This window comes from Topomyia yanbarensis, chromosome 3 (assembly GCF_030247195.1).
Source record: "Topomyia yanbarensis strain Yona2022 chromosome 3, ASM3024719v1, whole genome shotgun sequence".
Classification (NCBI taxonomy): domain Eukaryota; kingdom Metazoa; phylum Arthropoda; class Insecta; order Diptera; family Culicidae; genus Topomyia; species Topomyia yanbarensis.
The window spans coordinates 55,279,455-55,301,092 of NC_080672.1; the positions used below are offsets into that span (position 1 = coordinate 55,279,455).

General features: G+C 41.5%; 1 protein-coding gene and 1 long non-coding RNA gene across 3 annotated transcripts; both read left to right on the forward strand.

Annotated features, from left to right (window-relative positions):
- The first annotated feature begins 209 nt into the window (after window positions 1–209).
- On the forward strand, window positions 210–1,319 carry LOC131690479 (uncharacterized). Its single transcript, XR_009305586.1, has 3 exons — window positions 210–739; window positions 796–880; window positions 936–1,319. It is a non-coding gene; the product is annotated as an uncharacterized LOC131690479 (long non-coding RNA).
- Window positions 1,320–2,760: 1,441 nt separating this feature from the next.
- LOC131686869 (zinc finger protein 664-like) lies at window positions 2,761–14,156 on the forward strand. Of its 2 annotated transcripts, XM_058970864.1 has the most exons (4): window positions 2,761–2,866; window positions 4,364–4,522; window positions 9,676–9,834; window positions 10,271–14,156. In XM_058970864.1, the coding sequence occupies exons 2-4, from the start codon at window positions 4,385–4,387 to the stop codon at window positions 11,411–11,413; spliced, it is 1,440 nt and encodes a 479-aa protein (XP_058826847.1). In that variant the 5' UTR covers window positions 2,761–2,866; window positions 4,364–4,384; the 3' UTR covers window positions 11,414–14,156. The 2 variants fall into 2 exon arrangements, with proteins under 2 accessions (XP_058826847.1, XP_058826848.1); XM_058970865.1 differs by lacking the exon at window positions 4,364–4,522.
- Window positions 14,157–21,638: the final 7,482 nt, after the last annotated feature.

Below are 21,638 nucleotides of genomic sequence, written 5' to 3' on the forward strand. Positions count from 1 at the left end.
TTTTTTGCTGACAGATCGCGTTATGGGTAGTTTTGTGATACACTACTAGTAATTTGATCTACTGAAGTTCCTTGCGGCCTATTTGTTAGCAGTGCATTGTTGCAAATTTTTAAAACCATTGATTATCAGCTAGTTTTAAAATGGTATATGGTTTTCCAAGTATTAATTATATTGTGTTACGTTTATTTTGTTTAGTAACGTAATAAAATATAAGCCCTAAGATACAGTACAGAAACAAATGAAATGATTGTGAAATGAGAGGCAGATGTCGCCACGCACGTCAACAACAAAGCAACCCTGCATCAATCAGACAGTAGCAACTGTCACCGCAATACACACGCATACCACCCGTCGTCGAAGAAAATCTCGTTTGACGTGAGGAAGTAGCAACGGTGTCAGTCAGAAAAAGCAGACCGCGGAAGAGGCACTTTTTCGGAAAGAGGTTAGTGCGGAAAGTTTAAACGGCCGGAAGACAACCCGGAGTGGTTCGCTGTCGTGTCCAGTGAAGGGGACAGATCAGGCCAACAACGAACGATTGCGCGCGACTCGGTAAGCGTTGGCGAAATACTGGTGACGGGCCATCGAAGTCAGAAAGCCGCTCGAACGGTACGACATTGCCACGTGGGGGAGTTAACCTCAAAACGACGGTTCGCCGGCGACGCAACCGGTGGAGATTGGCGAACAAGGACCGATAAACTGATAAGGACTGAGGATTAGCGATCAACTATTTGCTCAAGCGGTAAGCTAGTGACAGTCCGCTCGAGACTAAACTAATATGCGACTTGTAATCGACAGGCATAAAAACGATTCACACAGATCGTCGGCAACAAGTGCAAAAGGTTGCGCGAACGCACCGCACGGAAAAGGCCTTCCAAAGGAAGTAGGTGGCAACAAGTTGAAGGACCAAATGGAGGCTAATTCCCCTGTTGCCTCAGGGCCTTTATTTTCAGGTCTGAATCAGAGCGTATGGACAGCAAGCGGGTTCGGTCAGCAACCTACGAGGAAAGACGGCAGTACAGAACGAATCGATCGACTCTGAGTCTTCGACGACGACTATACGTCACACCAGCACGGAGGATGAGTTATCCGCGGGAGCATGACGGCACGGCCCATTGGTGTGAACGGCAGTATGCATCTCCGGGAAAAAACGGCGTGGCGGACATGGTAGGGGTGCACCCACAGCAAGCGTGAGTAAGAAGAAAAGAGAATAGGTAGAATAAGTAGATAGAGGAGAAGAGAGAACAGAAGGAGTAATGAGTAAAATAAAAAGCAGATAAAGCAGGGCAATGGAAGGAGAATAAAGTTTGTGTCGATGAAAATTTATGTTGTGGATTTTAGTTTCTTCAGTTTTGTGTGGCCTTTTACGAGCTTTCCGGGGCTGATCGAGGTTTTCGTTTCCCCCTCGACAGACACACACGCAACAATTGTGCGAATATGAAAATGAAATAAAACTGTATAATGAAAATCCTATGCAAACCGCGAACCGCTCGAGAAGAGCTTCGCGAACGAAGCCACCCGCGTTGGGGAAGGAAAGAATTAAAACACAACTGATGTGCTTCTTCGTTGGCTGTTATAGCTTTGAATCGCATGTGTCCGTAACGACAGGTTGCTAGGTATCATTTTCGAAGCTAACAGAATGCATCACAACTGAAGAAAGCTTGCTTGCGAAGCGCGAACGATCGGTTCACGATGCGATTTTTCCCATGCTTGGTCCCAACTACAAATATATTTAAAATGGCCGTTGAAGCGGGCGAAGCTTTGTTTTAAAGTGTTATGTCTGTTAGTCTGTGGTATAAGTACGACCTACGCCGGAGTACTTCATACAGTACGAAGCAACACGGAAAAACGAGCCCGACCAAACGTCCCACGCTCTTCGACGACAGCACACAACTCAAGTCACTCAATTAACATTCAGTGATCATCCAAAATCTCTTCCCCAGTTTCTCTCTTCCTCTCTCTGAGCTACCACAGATCTCACTCTCCAACCATAAGGAACCCCCCTTTTGCTACCAACAGCCATTTGAATGATTAGTTTTCCATTGTGCCCGAAGGTTAACAGTGTTCCAAAAATATTCGTTGTTTTTTCCGATTAGCTGCAAATTAATGAAGCAAATGCGCAATATACTCTCAGCGCTAAAACATTGGCAGCACATATTTCCGACGATAGATCGCTTGTATGAAGCGAAGAACAAAAACGCTACCTATAGTGAGTTAACTGTGAAATCCAAGAATACTGTGTAAAATCTTTTTGAAAAATAAAACTATTACAGATTTCCACTGAAGAAGGCCGAAACCAACGGTCGAAACGTCTGGGCATTATAAAAGAGTAGTATTCGATATTATTTATTGACTGAAAAGCCGAATATAGCCCTCTGTACCAACGACAGTCGTAACATCGCCTATTAAAAAAACATTTTCTTTTGATTCGATTATCCGAAGTGAAATTTCTCTGCGTGTAAATACTAGACCGCGGGATATACCAGCTAGTCGCTATATGATGTAGTCGATTATACCGACTTGTACCGATTCATCTGCCAAATTCCAAGAACAAAATAAAATAAACAAGAGTTTTGTCAGAAATAATAGGTTTGTTCCAGTACATGGAAGTTACTCCCTGTTGCTCCGGAGCAAAAAATTCTTGCTCCTTTTCGCTCCGGTTTGCCACCAGAAGAAGAAAAAAGAGAAGAAGATAGTACAGGAACGATTTTCTCCCTGTTTGCTCCGGAGTACTTCCAGTTTCTCCTGGTACTGGAACAAACCTAATTATTCCTAAAATTGCTCGACAGATTAAATTTTTATTGTTTCGGTTGATAAACACACGAAAAATAGGTGATTTGTGAATTTTATAGAGCACCTGATTCAAAAGGTAATTAGTATAATTTTTGCTTAATTTGAAGCTAAAAACTAACGCTGTCGTACGATTAATTTGTGATTGTTATCCAGATTGTTATTGTTAGCTCATGATGCCCTGTTGGCTCCATTAAAGTCCGATTTTTACGCTTGAAGTGCATTTCCGATTTCTACATTCTAATAATCTAATGTATTTGAATTTCTACATTCTAATGATCTAAATATTTGAAGCGAGAAGCATGTTCTGTCTCTGCGACTCTTTTCCGTCGCTTATTTGTATACCTTATGCAAGGTCAAGGAAAAATTACAAATTCAGTAGGAAAAAGATAAACATTTTTTTGGTACTTAGCGTAAAAGGATACAATTCGGGATTCTACAGAACAGATTCTATGAATTATATTGGGTTTGTTCCAGTACTCAATTCTGGTTCTCATTTAGTCCGAGGCAAACCGAACTTGCTCTTGATAAAGGCAGCCGTACACCTCGGGAATATTTGATTGCGGGGTTTGGTACGGGATGTTGAACATGAATCCTAGTTCTCAAAAATTGCGCAACTTATAGAATTTTCTATCACTTATACAAGAGCCCAGATTTTTAAACCCAATTAAAAGATATATCTTTAACATCGAATTCGCATTATAAAATTGACTAAAATTTTAGGATCTGGGGTTGACCAGGAAAAAACTTTTTTATAATTCAATGGCATTTTTTCCCATAAATTCCTCTAGCCCTAATATATAAGCAGATGCACAGAAGCGAATATTTTAAAGAACCGGACGAAGCAGGAAATTTTGTTTTGTTGGAGCTGTAACTAACTGTTTGGGCCATTCGCTGTGCAATTTTATTGTTTTGTTCCCGTTGTGTTTGAATTTCCTCGTAGGGTTATGTAAGTTAGTTTGTTGTGGTTTGTCAAAGATCTTATTCGTAGACAGCAGGATTGGGTTGTGCAGATGACAGTCATCGTTATTACCGTTGAATTCAATCACCAGAACCAGTGCGCTCTTTTCTGCAAGACGACTTACCAAAATCAGAACAAGCAAAACTTCTTCTCTTACCGGATATTGTAGGCTAGGAGTCCTGTAGTAGGGCGTTCACAAGTAGCTGTGAAACTTCCTTTATTAACTGGGAAGCGTCAGCCTGGTGTATTCGTCAATTGCCATGATTCTGAGGAGACGAAGTCAACTGGACTGATTTTTTGAAATTTAACTTTGTTGAACATACATTTCATACATACCTGCATGCATGCAACACGCTCCAAATATATACAAGCACAAAGCTAAATTATAAGTGGTTCACACTCGAATGACACTAAAACTAATTTCTGTGAATTGCGCTGCCCTTTATTTATAGATTCGAGAGATTTTAATAGGTCGCTAAACAATGTTGAAACAAGGGTTGCAGTCCGTCTGTGATTTTGTTTTAAAGCTCCCCAGTATAGAAAAGATTACTACCAAAAATGAAATAGCTAAAGTAAATATGACGGGAGCTCATTGGACTTTGTTGTACTTTTCAGGCGTCGAACTACTGCTTGGCGATGGATCAGCAAAATCCCAAATTTAAAATAGAGAACGAAGTAGCAGAATACTTTGAGATCAATGATGCTGAAACAGAAAATTGCGCTTCTACTGCATTACAACACGCTCCAAACATATACCAACAGACAAACACAAAGGTAAATTATATGCTTTGGTTACACGCGTGACACTAAAATTAATTTCTGTTAATTGCGCTGTCCTTTATTTATGGATTCGAGAGATTTTAATGGCGCGAAACAATGTTGAAACATGTTTTCATACAACAAATAATTCATTGTTTTTGGTTTTCGACGTAAGTGCTAATGCCTTATTCAAGACTTTTTGGTGTTATCGAACGGGGAACACAAATCAAAATGTTGAATTTATGGGAGAAGTCCCATCTGACGGAAACCGACAACCCGAGAAGCAGCGAAAAAGGGAAACTTCGATCGAAGGAAACTTGAACACGCGCGAAATAGATTTCAACGAGTTAACTTTATTACGTCTAATACGAAAGAGTATAAGATCAGTTGTGAGGAAAAATGCTTTCGTGTTATTCTGACAGCGGCGCAAGGTTGTTATACATAAGGTATAACGACTACCAATAATATATATAAAGGTGCTCATTGTTCTACTCTTCCACACTCCTCCTCAATGAACACTAATGCCTAACGAGTTAGACCAACACGCTCCAGCTGTTGTGTAAATTTAATCGCTCCTAGTGGCTTCGTCAAAACGTCCGCCACCATGAGTTCCGTTGGACAATAAACAAGCTTTACTTCATTCTTTTCACTCAGGTTTCTGATGAAATGTTGTTTTGTGTCGATATGTTTCGACCTTTTACTGACACGTTCTGCTCGGACGAAACTGAGACAACTTTGGTTATCCTCATACACTTGGGTAGCTCCTTGAGGGGGTTCCCCAAGGTCAGCCATCAGTTGTCGAATCCAGATAAGCTCCTGACATGTATCACTCAAAGCGACATACTCCGCCTCCATTGATGACAGTGTAACGCATGACTGTCGGCGGCTTACCCAACTAATCGGTCCCACTCCGTACAAGAAAATGAATCCGGTCGTTGATTTTCGACTATCGTGATCGCCGGCCCAGTCGGCGTCAGAATATCCTCGCAGTAACCATTCGTCGCCAGGTCCGAATTTTAGCTTCAATTGTTTCGTGCCCTTTAGGTACCGTAACACGCGTTTTGCTGCTTTCCAGTCATTCATCGTCGGTTGACTAGCACGCCGACCAACAAACGATACACTTGCAGCTATATCTGGTCTTGCATTAACAGAAATGTACAACAATGCGCCAACCAAACTACGATAACTTGTTACATCGTCCAATGGTGGACTATCTTCGTAGCGTACATATCCAGGGTCCATTGGAGTCTTGCACGGGGTACAATCTGCTAAGCCAAATTTCTCTACCAACTCCTCAATATAGCTGGTCAACTGCAAACTATAACAGCCATCCTCGCGATGAATTTCTTGTCCGAGAAAATGTTTTACCATACCGAGATTCGTAATGTCAAAACTTTTCTGCAACGCATCGAATACCTCCGTAAGCTTCGATTCACTCTTACATCCGACTAACAAGTCATCGACATATACGAGGATTATCATCAAATTTTCACCGTCACGTCGGATATACAGACAAGCATCTGACTGGCACTGTTGGAATCCCATTTTCACCAAAACAGTATGTAGAGCTCGATTCCAACAACGTGCGGACTGTTTTAGTCCGTAAATGGATTTGCGTAGTTTACATACATAGTCTTTCTTTCCTTCTGTCTCGTATCCTGGTGGTTGACGCATATACACTTCTTCTTCAACTGTTCCGTGTAAGTAAGCCGTTTTAACATCGAAATGATGTAACAACATTCCTGTCTTACCCGCCACTGCAAGCACTGTACGAAAGGTTGTCTGCCTTGTCACTGGTGCAAACACGTCAAAATAATCTATGCCGTAACGCTGGTTAAAGCCTTGCGCTACCAGGCGCGCCTTATGCTTCACCACTTCACCTTTTTCATTTCGCTTCAGTTTATAGACCCACTTGGAGCCTACAATCTTTTTGCCTTTTGGTAACGGTACAAGGTCCCACGTGCCATTCACTTTATGCGATGTCATTTCTTCTTCCATTGCTTTCTTCCAAACAACACTTTTCAAAGCACTTTGATAGTTATTCGGTTCTTCGGCAGAACGCTGTGCGATCCCTACCACATAATCACTGTAACGACCCGGCAATGTACCTCGGGTTTGCCGATTTTGTCGTTGCAACACTTGTTCTTCGTCGTTAAGCTCCTCCTCACTGTTAGCCACATTTTGATCCACGCCTTCAAACAATTCTTCTTCTGCACTATCGAATCCTTCGAACTCCTGAGAATCGTCGTCATTTACATCCTCCTGAGCGACACCTCCATCGCCGCTCGGCGATCCAATAGGTATTGTAACATCATCTTCTGCTATTGGAGCGGCAGCCTGCTGACAATCTTCCTCCGAGTCATCATTGAGTTCAATGAACTTAGCATCTCTGCTAATCGTTACCCGCTTAGTTGAACGATCCAGGAATCGATACCCCTTTTGATCTTCAGAGTACCCGACGAATGTTAGTTTGATAGACTTGTTATCCAACTTTGCTCGCTTCGCGTCCGGAACATGAACATATGCGACGCAGCCAAAAACTCTCAGGTGCGCCAAATCAGGCTTACGCGCTTCCCATAGCTCGTAAGGGGTTTTGCTAACAACTCGAGATGGCAGCCGGTTCTGAAGATACGCTGCTGTCATAATTGCCTCACCCCAATACAATTTCTCCATTTCTGCATCGGCTAACATACAGAGCGCCATTTCCTGTAGAGAGCGATTTTTGCGTTCGGCCACTCCATTCTGCTGTGGGGAGTAAGGTGTTGTATATTGTGCCTTTATTCCCTCCGCTTCGTAGAACTCCCGCAGATCTCGGTTGACGTATTCTCCCCCGCCATCCGACCTTATGATGCGAGGTTTTCGTCCGAATTGATTATGCGCCCACCGGACATAGTGCTTTATTCGCCCCGCAGCATCGCTTTTGTTTTTCAACAAGTAGACAATGGTATACCGAGAAAAGTCATCAATCATGGTCATGAAATATCGATTTCCTGACGGAGTGACATTCTCCATCGGCCCACATAAATCTGTATGTATTAAATCGAGGGGTCGTGTTGCTTTCCGCTCCCTGACCGCTGGGAATGGTTTGCGGGCGAGTTTTCCCTTCAAGCAGCTCTCACATGTTATACGAACACCACAGTCAACATAATCGAATCCACTTACCAGATCATCCTTCTTCATCAAGGGCAACACATTCGGGTCACGGTGTCCCACACGACGATGCCAAGTGTGTTGACAATGCAGCTTGTGAGCGCTCTGAGCCTTCAACGATCTTCCTTGCACACGTAGCTGATACAGATTAGCAACTCTGTCACCAACCACTACAACCTCACCTGCCACATTCCGTATCTTGCAACCTGCCTCATTAAACTTGACCGCGAATCCCTTCGAAACCAACTGACTAACCGAAATCAGTCCACCATCAAGATCCGGCACAAAAAGCACATTCTTCAGTGTGATTTTCACTCTTTCGCCAGTTTTGTTCTCGCCAAAAATGATTCCTTCACCAATGCCACTTGTTTTTGTCTTCTTCCCATCAGCAAGGGTGACGCTCGAACGGAGAGTTTCGTCTAACGACGAGAAAAATGAACGGTCGCTTGTCATATGGCAAGTCGCTCCACTATCAATGACCCAACATGCTGGGGTCGTCGAACCAGCCAGAAAACACACTGCATTGCTCGATCCCTGAGCCTGCTTTGCTTCCGGATCATTATATTTCTTCTTGTCATCCTTTTTATTCAACCCACTAGATTTCTTTTGTGCCAATCATTTTCTGCAGCTGCTTCGGAAGTGCCCGGGCTGCCTACAGAAGTAACATATTTTTTCATTTTTATCACTTCTAGCATCCAACTTCATCGCCTTCAACTCCTGCGATAGTACATCATTTCGATCGCGACGTTGGGAATATTCTTCCAATAAACGGGCCTTCACTAACGCTACTGTCCAATCTGCGTCTGCGCGACACTGCAAACTTTGCACAAGCGAACGGTACGACGACGGTACGCTTCGAAAAATCATCGCTATTTTTAATGATTCATCAAGGTTTTGTCCGGCAGCAGCAAGTTTATCGAAGGTATCTTCCATACCATTTAGGTGGTCTTCCATATTGCCACCCTCCGACATGTTCACAGCGCACAATTGACTCAAATAGTGAACCACGGTCGACATTGTCGCTTTCTCGTGATGTTGCTTTAAAGCATTCCACATATCACTAGCACTTTGAGCATCTTTCACTAGCTTGAACTGGTTTTCCTCGATAAACAAACCAATATTCGCACGAGCTTTGCGATCACGCTTTTTCCAATCATCCGTTTCGGGATCTGGTTTTATCTCACTAATCACTTCCCATAAATCTTCTTTTTCCAGCAGCCACATCATCCGCTGCTTCCATGAACCCCAATTGCTTGGATTCAGTTTCGGGAAAGATATTTTTGCACTATCCGCCATTTTGTTTTCCGCACTATTACGGCGTCAAAAAAAACGTCTTCCTACTCGCACCTTCGGAATTTGTCCGGAAAAAGTTTCTTCGCTATACCACACTTTTCACCTGCTCTGTACTGGGCCCATAACCTATGGGAGAAGTCCCATCTGACGGAAACCGACAACCCGAGAAGCAGCGAAAAAGGGAAACTTCGATCGAAGGAAACTTGAACACGCGCGAAATAGATTTCAACGAGTTAACTTTATTACGTCTAATACGAAAGAGTATAAGATCAGTTGTGAGGAAAAATGCTTTCGTGTTATTCTGACAGCGGCGCAAGGTTGTTATACATAAGGTATAACGACTACCAATAATATATATAAAGGTGCTCATTGTTCTACTCTTCCACAGAATTAAGTAAAGCAAAAAAATTCCTCCAGGGGAACGATAGCATAAGTGTTTGTGCATTGGGCTGGAGTCCCAAGGGTTGCGGGTTCGTATTTTGCCAAAAGTCTTAAATGTTTTTAAAGTTTTTTTGTTTTGTGTGAAAAAACTAGTTGTGTATGGAGAATGTTCTAAGGTTTCAAAGTGTACATAACAGTCCGTTTGCGATTTTTTTAAACTCCCCAGTATAGAAAAGATAAATTTACATTTGAAAATTGTGCCTACAGATTCTTCCATACTAACAAAAATGAAATAGCTAGAGTAAAGATGAAAAGAGCTCATTGGACTTTGTTGTACTTTTTAGGCGTCGAACTACTGCTTGGCCATGGATCAGCAAAAACCCAAATTTAAAATGGAGAACGAAGTAGCAGAATACGTTGAGATCAATGATGCTGAAGCAGAAAATTGCGCTTCTACTGCATTACAACACGCTCCAAACATATACCAACAGACAAACACAAAGGTAAATTATAAGCTATAGTTACACGCAGTAGGCGTGTTTACACACGAATGACGCTTAAATTAATTTCTGTGAATTGCGCTGCCCTTTATTTATGGATTCGAGAGATGATTTTGTTGAAACATTGTTTTCATGCAACAAAAAATTCATTTTTTTGGTTTTTGACGTAAGTGCCAATACCTTATTTAAGACTTTTTGGTGTTATCCAACATGAAAAACAGATCAAAATGTTGAATAGGGCAAAGCAAAAAAAATCCCCCATAGGCGCGATAGCATAAGTGTTTGTGCCTTGGACCGGAGTCCCAAGGGTTGCGGGTTCGTATCCTGCCAAAAGTCCAAAAAGTATTAAAACACCCCAGCATAGAAAAGACAAGAAATTTAGATCTGAAAATTGTGCCTATAGATTCTTCCATACTAACAAAAACGTTGCACTTTTTAGGCGTCGAACTGCTGCTTGGCCGTGGAGCAGCAACATCCCAAACTTAAAATCGAGAACGAAGTAGCAGAACACGTTGACGTCAATTATGCTATCCAGATAAAGAAAGAGGAAATCGAAATAACGGATGCACAGATTAAAACAGAACCCGGACTGCCGATTGACGATAGCGTTAGCTGTAAGATCTGTGGCGAAGTATTCCCGTTGCAAAGTCTGCTCGACAATCACCAACTGATTCACGCGAAGCCATTAAACCAGTATATTCGTTACGAAGGGAAAAGAAAAATTTACATATGTGATATGTGTGGAAAGGAACATCGCTCGCGCGCGCGGCTTAATCAGCATAAGATGGTTCACAATACAGAAAAACCTCACATATGTGACATATGTGGAAAAGCATTCCGCACAATCAGCCACCACAACGGACATAGGAGAACTCACACGGAAGAGAAACGATTCTCATGTGAAACGTGTGGAAAGCAATTTCGTTTACGCACCCAGCTCAGAATACATTCGTACATTCACTCAGAAGTGCAACGTTACACCTGCGAATTCTGTGGGAAGGGATTTTCTATGCCGAGCGGTCTAGCTGTCCACAAACGAATTCACACGAACGAAGCACAATTTCTCAGCTGCGATATTTGCGGAAAAGGTTCATCGTCGCGTAGTAAACTTGCATCCCACATGCGAATACACACCAACGAAAAACCTTACAAATGTGACCTTTGTGGAAGAGACTTTCGTACGCGCTGTCAGCTAGCAGCGCACGCGCTTGTTCACAGTGAACAGAAAATGTACGACTGCGACCTGTGCGATAAACATTTCAAATCTCGTTATGCTTTAACACGCCACTTCGTAGTTCACACCAATGAAAGACCGTTCAGATGTGAGATATGCGGGAAAGAATTCCGTGAAAGTAGCGTCCTGAAAAACCATATGTATATTCACACAGGGGAAAGACCTTTCGTCTGTGATGTGTGTGGAAGAGGATTCAGTTTTCGCTTTTCTCTCTACTCTCACAAGTTGGTTCATTCGAATGAAAAAACATTAAAATGTGACACGTGTGAGGAAAAGTTTAGAACTCCAGTGTCTCTCAAAAGACACAAATTAAAGTGTTGTGTTCAAGACACGATCGCTATAGTATAGCGCTTTGTACCATTTACACGATACATCAATCTTCCGTTATCACCGACCGGATCGTCAAAATTCCCACAATATTTTTTCCAGTAAACGGTAAGTTACGGGGGGTAGCTCAGAACAAAGTTTCAATAGCCAGTATCTATTTAAAACCGCCTTTCCGTATGCTGGGATACGTTTATTTCGTTTTTGAATCCGAGGCGGAGCGGGTTCGCTCTAATGTTCACGAAGCCAATATACGGCCTATAATCGCAAGTCAGTCCTGTGTAGCATTTACATTGCAAGAAGTCCCATAGAATATGGGATTGACTTGTGATTATGGGTAGTATACTGCAATACAATTTCGAGAAAACCTACCTTGATGCGTGTTCCAAACTGAAATTAGTATTATTTACATTCTGTCTCTATGGACTTCTTGCAAATTAATGTGTTAAATTTATCCTGATGGTTCAAATACGTTCTGTTCCGACGACAGAAGCCAATGTATCGTGTGAAGCACACTTTATATCGAATAACTATCGAGTAAGTAACATCGTCCACTAATGACTAATGAATTTTATCTTATCTGAACAAGGTGCCTTATATATGAAAAAAGGAAGAACTTTGTTATTTATACGGGAGATGCACAATATTAGGACAGTGCTTCTTAGTTATTTTTTTCACTTTCAAAGAGCGTTCAATTGCTTGATGGTTATATATTGAAAGTTTCGTTAAGCGACATTTTAATTTTTTAGTTTGAAACAGTTATTTTCAGCACATCAGTAAAATAAACTAGAGGTTGGTTATATCAGGGACGATAAATGAGGATCTCCTTGCTGATAACAGGAAAATCTTCAAGATCATCAATAAAATTTGAAACATGTGCACTTAAATAAAAAAAAAATTAAAATGAAATGCCAATATCACAGCCGCAAACGATATAGGGTGTAGAGTACTGCCACTAATAACAGACATTTAGGCTAGAACAAAATCTTTTTAAAACACTTAAATTGATAAACGTTGATTCGAACAAAGTTCATTCGGTTCATCTTGTGGGGATCTGAGGGAACCAACCAACAAATAAAGATGTCAAAAAGCGAGAAGCCGAAGATACGCACTAAACAAGCCAAAACTGGAACGTACAGTAGGATATTCAAATGAAGGAACAACGCGGTAAGAAAACTAAACTGAAATATGTCAGTCGTAAGTAAACAGATGACGAAAACATCAGAAATGGTATAAAATGCATATAAGGCACAATTGAACAAGCTTATTTTATTCCTTTCTATTTCAGGCACTCACTATAACTGGCCATCCATTAAGGTCTATAAATGACAAAAAAAATCAATCGTATGAATAATTGTCCCGAGGTTCACGAGATTCGTTAAGCATATGGGACATTTGCGCGAAAACAGCAGCAAATATCAAGCATCAAAAAGTTCTGGTGAGTCCGTTCCAAATAGAAACAATTAGAGTAAAACAACGACACTTAGGGACAGCCTTGGAGCTGAAAATAGTGATAATAGTAATGACAGTGGTGGTCCACGAGAATACACGGTGAGACCATTCGGAGTTCGGCCCGAGGCTCTGAACGATGTCCGTGCGGCCCCGGCCTGGATATTGCAGCCAAACCCAACTGTCGGTTTCAGTATCGGCTGCTGCGTCTGGGCGATTTAGCATCAAAAGGCTGAAAATCAAAAGGCCGAAAAACATAAGGCGAAATTTCAAAAGGCGAAAATTCAAAAGGCCTAATGCTAAAAAGGTCGAAAAATCAAATGGCCGAAAACTTAAAAGGCGAAAACACAAAAAGCCGAAAACCCAAAAGGCCGAATCTCATAAGGCAAACTTTTTTTTTATTATTCGATTATTTCACATTCCTGATTGAAAAATCGCCTCAAATTTGAGTAAATTGAGTAATCGGGCAGAACGCACGTTTCCGCACGAAACATTTCCAATACAAAAGGATTAATGCTCTAAAAATCCACAAAATCCTTTGTCAAAATGTGCATTCATTGCGATTTTAATTCAGATTCAAAGAATGCTCGAAAGAAGGAATCATCCCCTATGTTTGAGTAAACCGGGCAGCCGAAGTGATCACAAGTGTGCGTGCAAGAGTTATTTGGCATACAGATTCAAAGAACAGCTCATATTTGAAAGAAGAAATCAATCCCTATGTTCGAGTAATCCGGGAATACGAACAGTTATGCAGTTGTAAGCAGCTGGCATGTAGCTCAAATGTTTGAGCATAAGCATAACCTAAATATTTACCTAACTTTAAATGAGTTTGTTTACCAATAGTACTATAGTATAGTACTTCTGACGGCGGGTCGGCGGCCACTTCGCCCGGCGGATCCTCAGCGGCTTCGGATTCTTGGCCTCGGTTATGCGGCAAAGCCGCATTACACTAGCTTCGCCCCAAGTGCTAGAGCAGTGTAACAACCGATGGTTGAATAGATATATGTAAGTTCATTCAATAAATCATCGTTTGAAAAACTTAGCGAAATTCACAAATGATGAAGTATTTGATTCGAAAGAACTGCTCATGTTTAAAAGAAGGCAAAATCAGTTATAAAATGTATCCACTCGAAATATAATCAATATCAGGTAATGGATAATAACACATTATTATCATTGCTTAGTGCAGCTTTAACGTTAACGTTATGCCAAATCCATAATGCGAAATGACCTTAAACCAAATGACTACGCCTAATAACCCGCTCCTCCATTTAACACGTGGTTTATATTTTTACTCACCATGAGATTTTCCACTCCAGTTAAATACATGCCCGTAAACCTATACAGAAATGCGTTAGTCAAATCATAGGAACACATTGCCGGAATTGTGGTGTGGTAGGGCAATAAGCCTATTTTGACCATATTCCAATTTCCATTTGAAAACGTTCATTAGAGCAGCAGTTGACATCTTTGTTCAATGCATTGACTCAGACAGTATGGTGAAAATTGTAGCCCCTCGACTTGCTCAGTGGGTGGTTGGAGGGGGATTATGCTCTCTACTGCTGGTATACATTCAGGGTTTTAGTTGTACTCACCACGGAACTCATTCACTTCGGGAACAGGGGAAACCGGACCATCAATCGCTGCTGCAACCAAGGTGGACAACTAAAAAGGTAAAGCAATATTTTAATATGCTCAAAAGCGATACCGTGAATGCTCTTTCAGCGGAAACATCCTAGGACGAGGACTGACGACTCCTTTCGAGTCCGGAAACCGATTCAAAGTAGTGGTGTTATTGTACGGACAATGTTATACGAGAATATACAGATGGTACAGAATTTTAATTTATACATACAATTTATTACCATACCCTAACTAAACTTAATGCTATGTGACGTCACGATTTAGCTACTTGCGGATCTTTTTATCTGGTGCAGGTTTACAGTGGTTGTGCGGCTGACTATTACAGCCATGGCAAATTCTGGTGGATCTGGGTTCGCTGGTGGCAGGAAAACGGTCCGGAACTTTGAAGGCGACAAACCTGCCGACCTCGTAATTGTACACCGTCAATAACAATGGCGGCGTTAGCACACTGGCGGAGTTGCCAAAAATGGCGGCGAATCTCCCCAGCGCGTCGGATCTAGGGTTCTTCAGCAAGGACTCTCGGTTCTCTAATCGGTTCGCTTTGAGGATTTCTGTTTGGCGTGCTTCCTGCGAAGAAACCCTTCGGACGTAGTCCGAAGCCAGAGAAAAAAAGGCCCGCTGTGGACCTGCACAGCGCAAATTAGCATATACTAAGGTGTTTCGAAACCCTATCCCGCACCATCTTTTAACCTGTTTTATGTAGCAATTTTACCTTTTTAACTTGATTTTAATTTGTATGTGATTCGTGCTTTTCAATTTCTTCGTTTTTTCTTCGTTTTGTGACACGTACTATAACCGTTTACTTTTACTTTTAATCTAATCTATCTATATCTAAAACAAAAAAGAACATTATTCACACAATACACCACTTAAACTGTACAAGAAAAATCACATTGAATAATGAGCAAAAACCGCGCGCACTTCTGACTTCCTCGAATGTCGAGAACCGAAAGAACTATCTCGGCGACCGCCGAGCCTAACTCAGCTCGGATGATACCGAAAAACCTCAATTTTTGCAATATCATCCGAACTGACATTTAAATTGTCAAAACCTTGGCAGCCCTTCCAATGGCTGCGACAGCGATGGATAGCATGTTGCGCTACGTTATGCTCACACCGTTGTGATGAGACACCTTGGGTGAGCGCCTGCAACCCTTCTGCGTGAGTGACCCACCCGTCTCAGATGACAACCTGGACTTGGAAGGCCATCACTCACACATTTTGATGTTTTACACAGAGTAGGAGTTAGGGATTGGGAAAGGGAATGAGCAAACCTAGCGACACTTATCAATTTGGCAAAGCCAACTAACAACTGTCGTAACCGGTGGTTACAAAATTGATATACTCGATTTGAATTGTCTTGCTCAAACACGAGTATTTTGCTAGCAATGAAGAAATCATTTTTTTTTTCAAGAAGCACAATAGAAACAAAGCTAACAGTAACATGTCAATAATTATTGTGCAAACCTCCTTTATTGCTTTGTTCAAAAGTTTGCTATTGTCACTTCTGGTGACCTTCAACAGCAACCCTTTGTTCTGATACCTGATCGTTTCAACTTTATCAGTCTTGATTTAACTGTACAACGGATCGCTCTATCATGTCCGCTAACACGTCGTCCGATTTTGAAGGGTTTTCTGATCCAGAAACACCCAATGTAGTGAAAATTGTAAAAACCCAGAAGGGCAAGGATATGCTGAGCTACGAGGGATACTTATATAGACTGAATACACTGGTAAGAGCTTGTTCTATATAAAATAGGCATATTTGAAAATTTAAATTTCTTTGCGATCTTAAACATACTTTTTTTTAATTTGGTATTTTTTGTAGTGTTCATTGGTATTGGTATGTTTGGGACTTTTAAAATTGTTGATGTACTTTCTATTCTTTCCATACTTGCTTTTAATTAGTAACTAATAATTTCGGAGAAAAAATTTAAACTTTTCGAGGTCTTAAGAATAATAATGATAATTTCGAGTTAATTTGAGCCAATAAATTACAAGAATATTCCTTTCCAGAAAAAGGAAAAATATTACTGGGAGTGTGCGTTTAGAGAGCACAAAGCCAAAGCACAGGACAATTGTCCTGGTAGGTTGGTAACTATTTTCAGAAGTAACAACCACACTGTCTTACACCAAAAAAAACATCCACGATTCGAATCCGATCGATGTGGAAGAAATAGCATATCGAAATGCATTGAAACGAAAAGCTGATCTGAGTGACGATATCCCGTCCAAAATTGTTCGCGATTGTGCTGCGGAAAGCTCTTCAATTGTGCAAACGAGGCTGAGTAAACAGGCTCAAAAAAATTTAATTGACCGTGTAAGGGCGAAAAAATTAAGAAAACATGAAGAAGATCATGCACAGAGTGAAGATTTCTCCATTCCAGAATATTTAAAAAAAAACGATTAACAATGAACCTTTCCTTGGGAAAACATTTTCAAGCGGAGATATCCATATTATAATATTTGTTACTGTTACTAATTTACTACGACTATCGAGATCAAAATATTGGATCATGGATGGAACGTTTTCCACAGTACCGTTGGAGTACAGACAACTGTATACCATCCATGCTCCAATAGGTCACGACGAATCGGAAAGAGTTGTACCGTTGGTGTACATGCTACTGTCTAAAAAAACTCAAGAAATATACACGACGGCGCTAGAATTGTTGGTAGATTTGGGGAACGAGCATAACATAAGCCTATGTCCGAAATATACTCTCACCGATTTCGAGAAAGCTGTTATCAATTCTGTCAAGGAGGTATTCCCTGCCTGTATTCCACTTGGATGTTTTTTTCACTGGACCCAAAATATAATAAAAAAACTCGGTGGTCTTGGTCTCAAAAGAGAGTACATTCTCAATAAAAATATTTACATGGCAGTTAAAAAAATACAAGCATTGAGTTTCTTGCCACCCGACAGAATCCTTCAAGCATATTCAGAATTAAAGCCAAACTTGCCGAGCACCCTTGATAAGTTTCTGGAGAGCTTTGAAGAAACATATTTAATGGGAAGAAACAACAATGGTCGCCCAATGTACCATCCGACTTTATGGTCAAATTATAAAACCGTGATGGAAAAGATGCCTCGAACCACAAACCATCTTGAAAGCTGGCATAACAGGTGGGCAAACCTTGCTGGAACTCATCACCTCAGTGTAACCAGAATGATTCAAGAAATCAGGAAAGAACAACATGTTATAGACGGAAAAATCATGCGCATCCTTGCAGGAGAAAGTTCGAATATATCTTCAAATCATTTTAAAGAAGTAGACAAAAATATATTGCAAAATGTTTCAACGGTGGATGATTGGAACAATTTAGATTTCATCGACGGTATTGCCACGAATCTTTCGAAGCGATGCAGCAAAAAATGAACTTTTTCTTAGTAGAAATACGATAGACAAATTAATTATATTATTATTTATATATTTAGTATTAAATTATATGCCTCGGATAAAATAATTTTGTTTCATCCTATAAAAAAAGTTTGCCTTTCAAAATTCTGCCCTCTGAAAAGTTTGCCTTTTGAAATTCCGCCTTTCAGAAAGTTTGCCTTTTGAAAGTTCGCCTATTGATTTTTCAGCCTTTTGAATTCGGCCTTATGTAATTTCGGCCTTATGATTTTCAGCCTTACGGCCGCGACCCGTCTGGGCAGAGGTACGTGCTGTGCCGGATCGGTGCCGCGTGCCGGGCACCTGATGGTTAGGCACGAAACAATTAAACTGTGCACACGGACAAAGCACCATGTATCCACGGGAAAATGCGGGTTGAAGGAATCGATTGCCGGGACGACCCAACCGTTTTCTGATAATTACAACAAATAAAGTAAGATCAAGCAAAACATAGCGCAGTGTCAGGGAACATATATCCGCAAGTAGGGACCAAAACTGTTACTAACTTCTACCGTATATGTTAATAGTCGATTGATCCGCTTCGGACCTAGGAGACATAAGGAGATCAGGAAGACACAGAAACGGACTCAATACGAAATTTTTACTATGACGTAGATCCCAACGCGATGGTAGGATAATTTTCCATAGGATTGGACAGACTAGAGAACATGACATCACACGCTCTCTAAAACAGTATGCTAGCATGGATGTTAGTAAGAATGTATGAATGCATGCCTGAAGGTATGGATCCGAATAGAAATAATGTATCCCTGAGCAACATGGAAGGACACCTTTGAGCCGCCAAAACGCTCATGGGAAGCCGGGTGCGCGGTCGTAGGTGTGACCATAAAGCACTGCACACACTGACAAGTGCAACGGTGAGACGGTAGGTGTACAGTTAATGCACATAGGTTGCTGAAATAGGTTGTTGAGACAGCCCGATTGCACACTGATAAATAACAATAACTTAAATTGATAAACGTTGAACAACAGTGTATCCCCATTGCCTGATTACATCACGTGTTTGACAGTTGCACTTAACTGATCACTGCGCTACCAACAAACGTTTGCTAAACGTGTTTTAGATGTTCGATTTATTCGAAATTTCAGGTGCTGGCTTTTACACATACATATTGCTAATTGAGCCGAAACTTCTGTTATCTATGGTAATGCCCTCATGCTCTTCACGGTCGGATGTTCTTGTTTGTTTCTTGTTCTTATGGATCGTTGGTATCTGTCTTCATCAGCCGTCGTTTTTTTTGTTCATAGTGCTGGTTGTTGATTTCGAGATACTAGGATCAACAATTATTGATTGAACGACTATTGGTGGCTGTTTGATGGTGTTCATTGTACTAAATATGTTTTCTTTATTTAGTTCAGCTGTAGCCAGCCCTGGTCGATCCCTAGCAAGCATGCAGCTTATGCGCCACTTCCCGTAGGAAGACTACACGCCAAGATTTGTTTGCCCGGATGAGACTCTTCTTAGGGCGAGTCCCTGATGAAAATTCACCTAAAGAAATTATTCAGGATCGAACCAGACAGGCTTATCAAAAGTCAACCTCCAAAAGTCGGGTAGACGACCCTATTATCAGCAGCAGCAATCATCAGAAAACCTATTTACCCTCAGAGAATACGCGGTAAGAAATTCCCCGTACCTAACTTATCATCACTGGAACTGCAGCCACTCATCACCAGGTGGCACAACACGTTGAAAGCAAAGCATTCACCACTCATCAAATTCCGCCAAGCGAAAGACAGTGAAACGAAACGAAAACTACACTGAATGAAGTGACGTAACCATACACTCAAAAAAAGTCAACGTTATGTCTATTGATTTTACACATAGATTTTTGCAATTAACGGAGGCATATAGACACTATTTGCTGGCACATTAGCCTAATGTGTGTATTTACAAGAAATATTAATCTTACATTCACATTTCATAACTATTAGGCACATAAAACCCCATTCTATAGCAATATGCACATATAACTTACGTGTGTGCATACATAGTTTATACAGTTGACACATAGAAGGTATGTGTGCGCGTGATAACAATAGCATTTCTTCTTCATATGAATTTTAAGCGGTTTGAAGCAAATAGAATCAACGTTTGGATTTTTTTCAGTGTACTTAGAACAAGACTGAACCTTGAGGGAGTACTACATGAATTTATAAACATTCGCTACATTTACACTAAACAACATTTATTCAACGGTGCACTGAAAGAATTTCATTTCCATTTAGGTTTGTATCTCTGCATGTTTAATTTTCTAGGCCTATCTCTCTAATTGTGTGCGTATTTTCTCTCCCTACTGTGCTCATTGACCATATCGTGCTAATTTTCTCTCCAAAATCCTCCCAAAATTGATGACGTCACCTCACAGCTCCAGCGTATCAATCAGCTATAGCTTGGCACCCTGGTGACTAATTAAATGGGTTGTGTGTGGCGTTCGTGAATGACGGACCAAAACATAATGGCCGACACACAAGCTCAATTCATGGAAGCGTCCCTAATTATCGCCGTCCGTGGACGACTCCTTGAGCGTTTGGCGCTGGCGGCTTAAATCACTGTGGCGTCCTCCCTGGACGCCACCCTTCACTCTTATCTAGTAAGAACGATACGACTCACCCAATCTGCTGCTGTTGGTTTCTGCTGCTGCTGTCGATCGTTCTGCTGCGATGACGGGCGATCACATCGATCGGCCGCGCCGGTTTCTGACCAGCGGTTGTTAGTTGCTGCTGATGCTTGGTTTATTCGGCCGGAAAAGCTGCGATGGTTTTCCGGTGGCTGAAGGAAGCGGTTTGTCGATGGACCATTCTTCCTTCCGGCGGCGTATCGGTGCCGGGTTCAACTTCGTCCTTTGCTGGAATTGCGCGTGCAGCTTTCGTCCGTTTTGCCTCTTCTCTCGTTCGTCGGCGAGCTGTGCGGAATAGAAAATAGTATGCCGTCTGGCTACGGCAAACGGGGTCGTTAGCACATGCGTGGGGTCAATGGCACCTAACGTTGAGCACATTTACCTTTTCTAGCAAACTTTCTGCACACACTTTTCTACGCACGCACTGTCTACTCCCTTTTTGACTTTACTTGAGCTATTGGGGCGGGAGAGCAAAGAATTAGACAAAATTCACAGTACTATCACGTCACATTAATTACTTTGGACAAACTAAAACCGGACAAATCACGCGAGCTTCCAAAACGTTTGGCGGACTGGGACGAAATGGACTAGCAGCGTTAATCCTCAGATTAGGGAAGGTAATTTCGTACGTACTTACAGGAAGCGCGTATTTTCCCGCAAATTTCTTCGGGCAAGACAATCTCAACAGGCAATTTAATTTCTTCCCCTCGGGGAGAGGAGTATTTGCTAGGGTGTTGCGCAAGAGTCGATCAACGGTAGGTTGTCTAACTCTTGGCGCAAACAAATCAGACTGGTTCTACTAAATTTGAAAAATATTGCTGAATATGACATGACCGCTACACAGCACATAGTTTTCCGTAGTGGGCCGTCCAGTTACAGAACTGGTACGAAGAGGTCTGATTATAGGTTACGCCTTCCTTAGAAGATTTACATTGACGAGAAGGTAAACGATTTACGTGATAGTTTGCTATTATACCGTCATGATTCATTCATTGGACCGCCAATAACACCATAAGCACATTTAACAAAATGAAATGATGGTTCAACCAACGAATCACATTTGGATCAGATGGCGTAAGAATACTCAGATGCTGCTAGTCGGGACGTCATACTGAACCT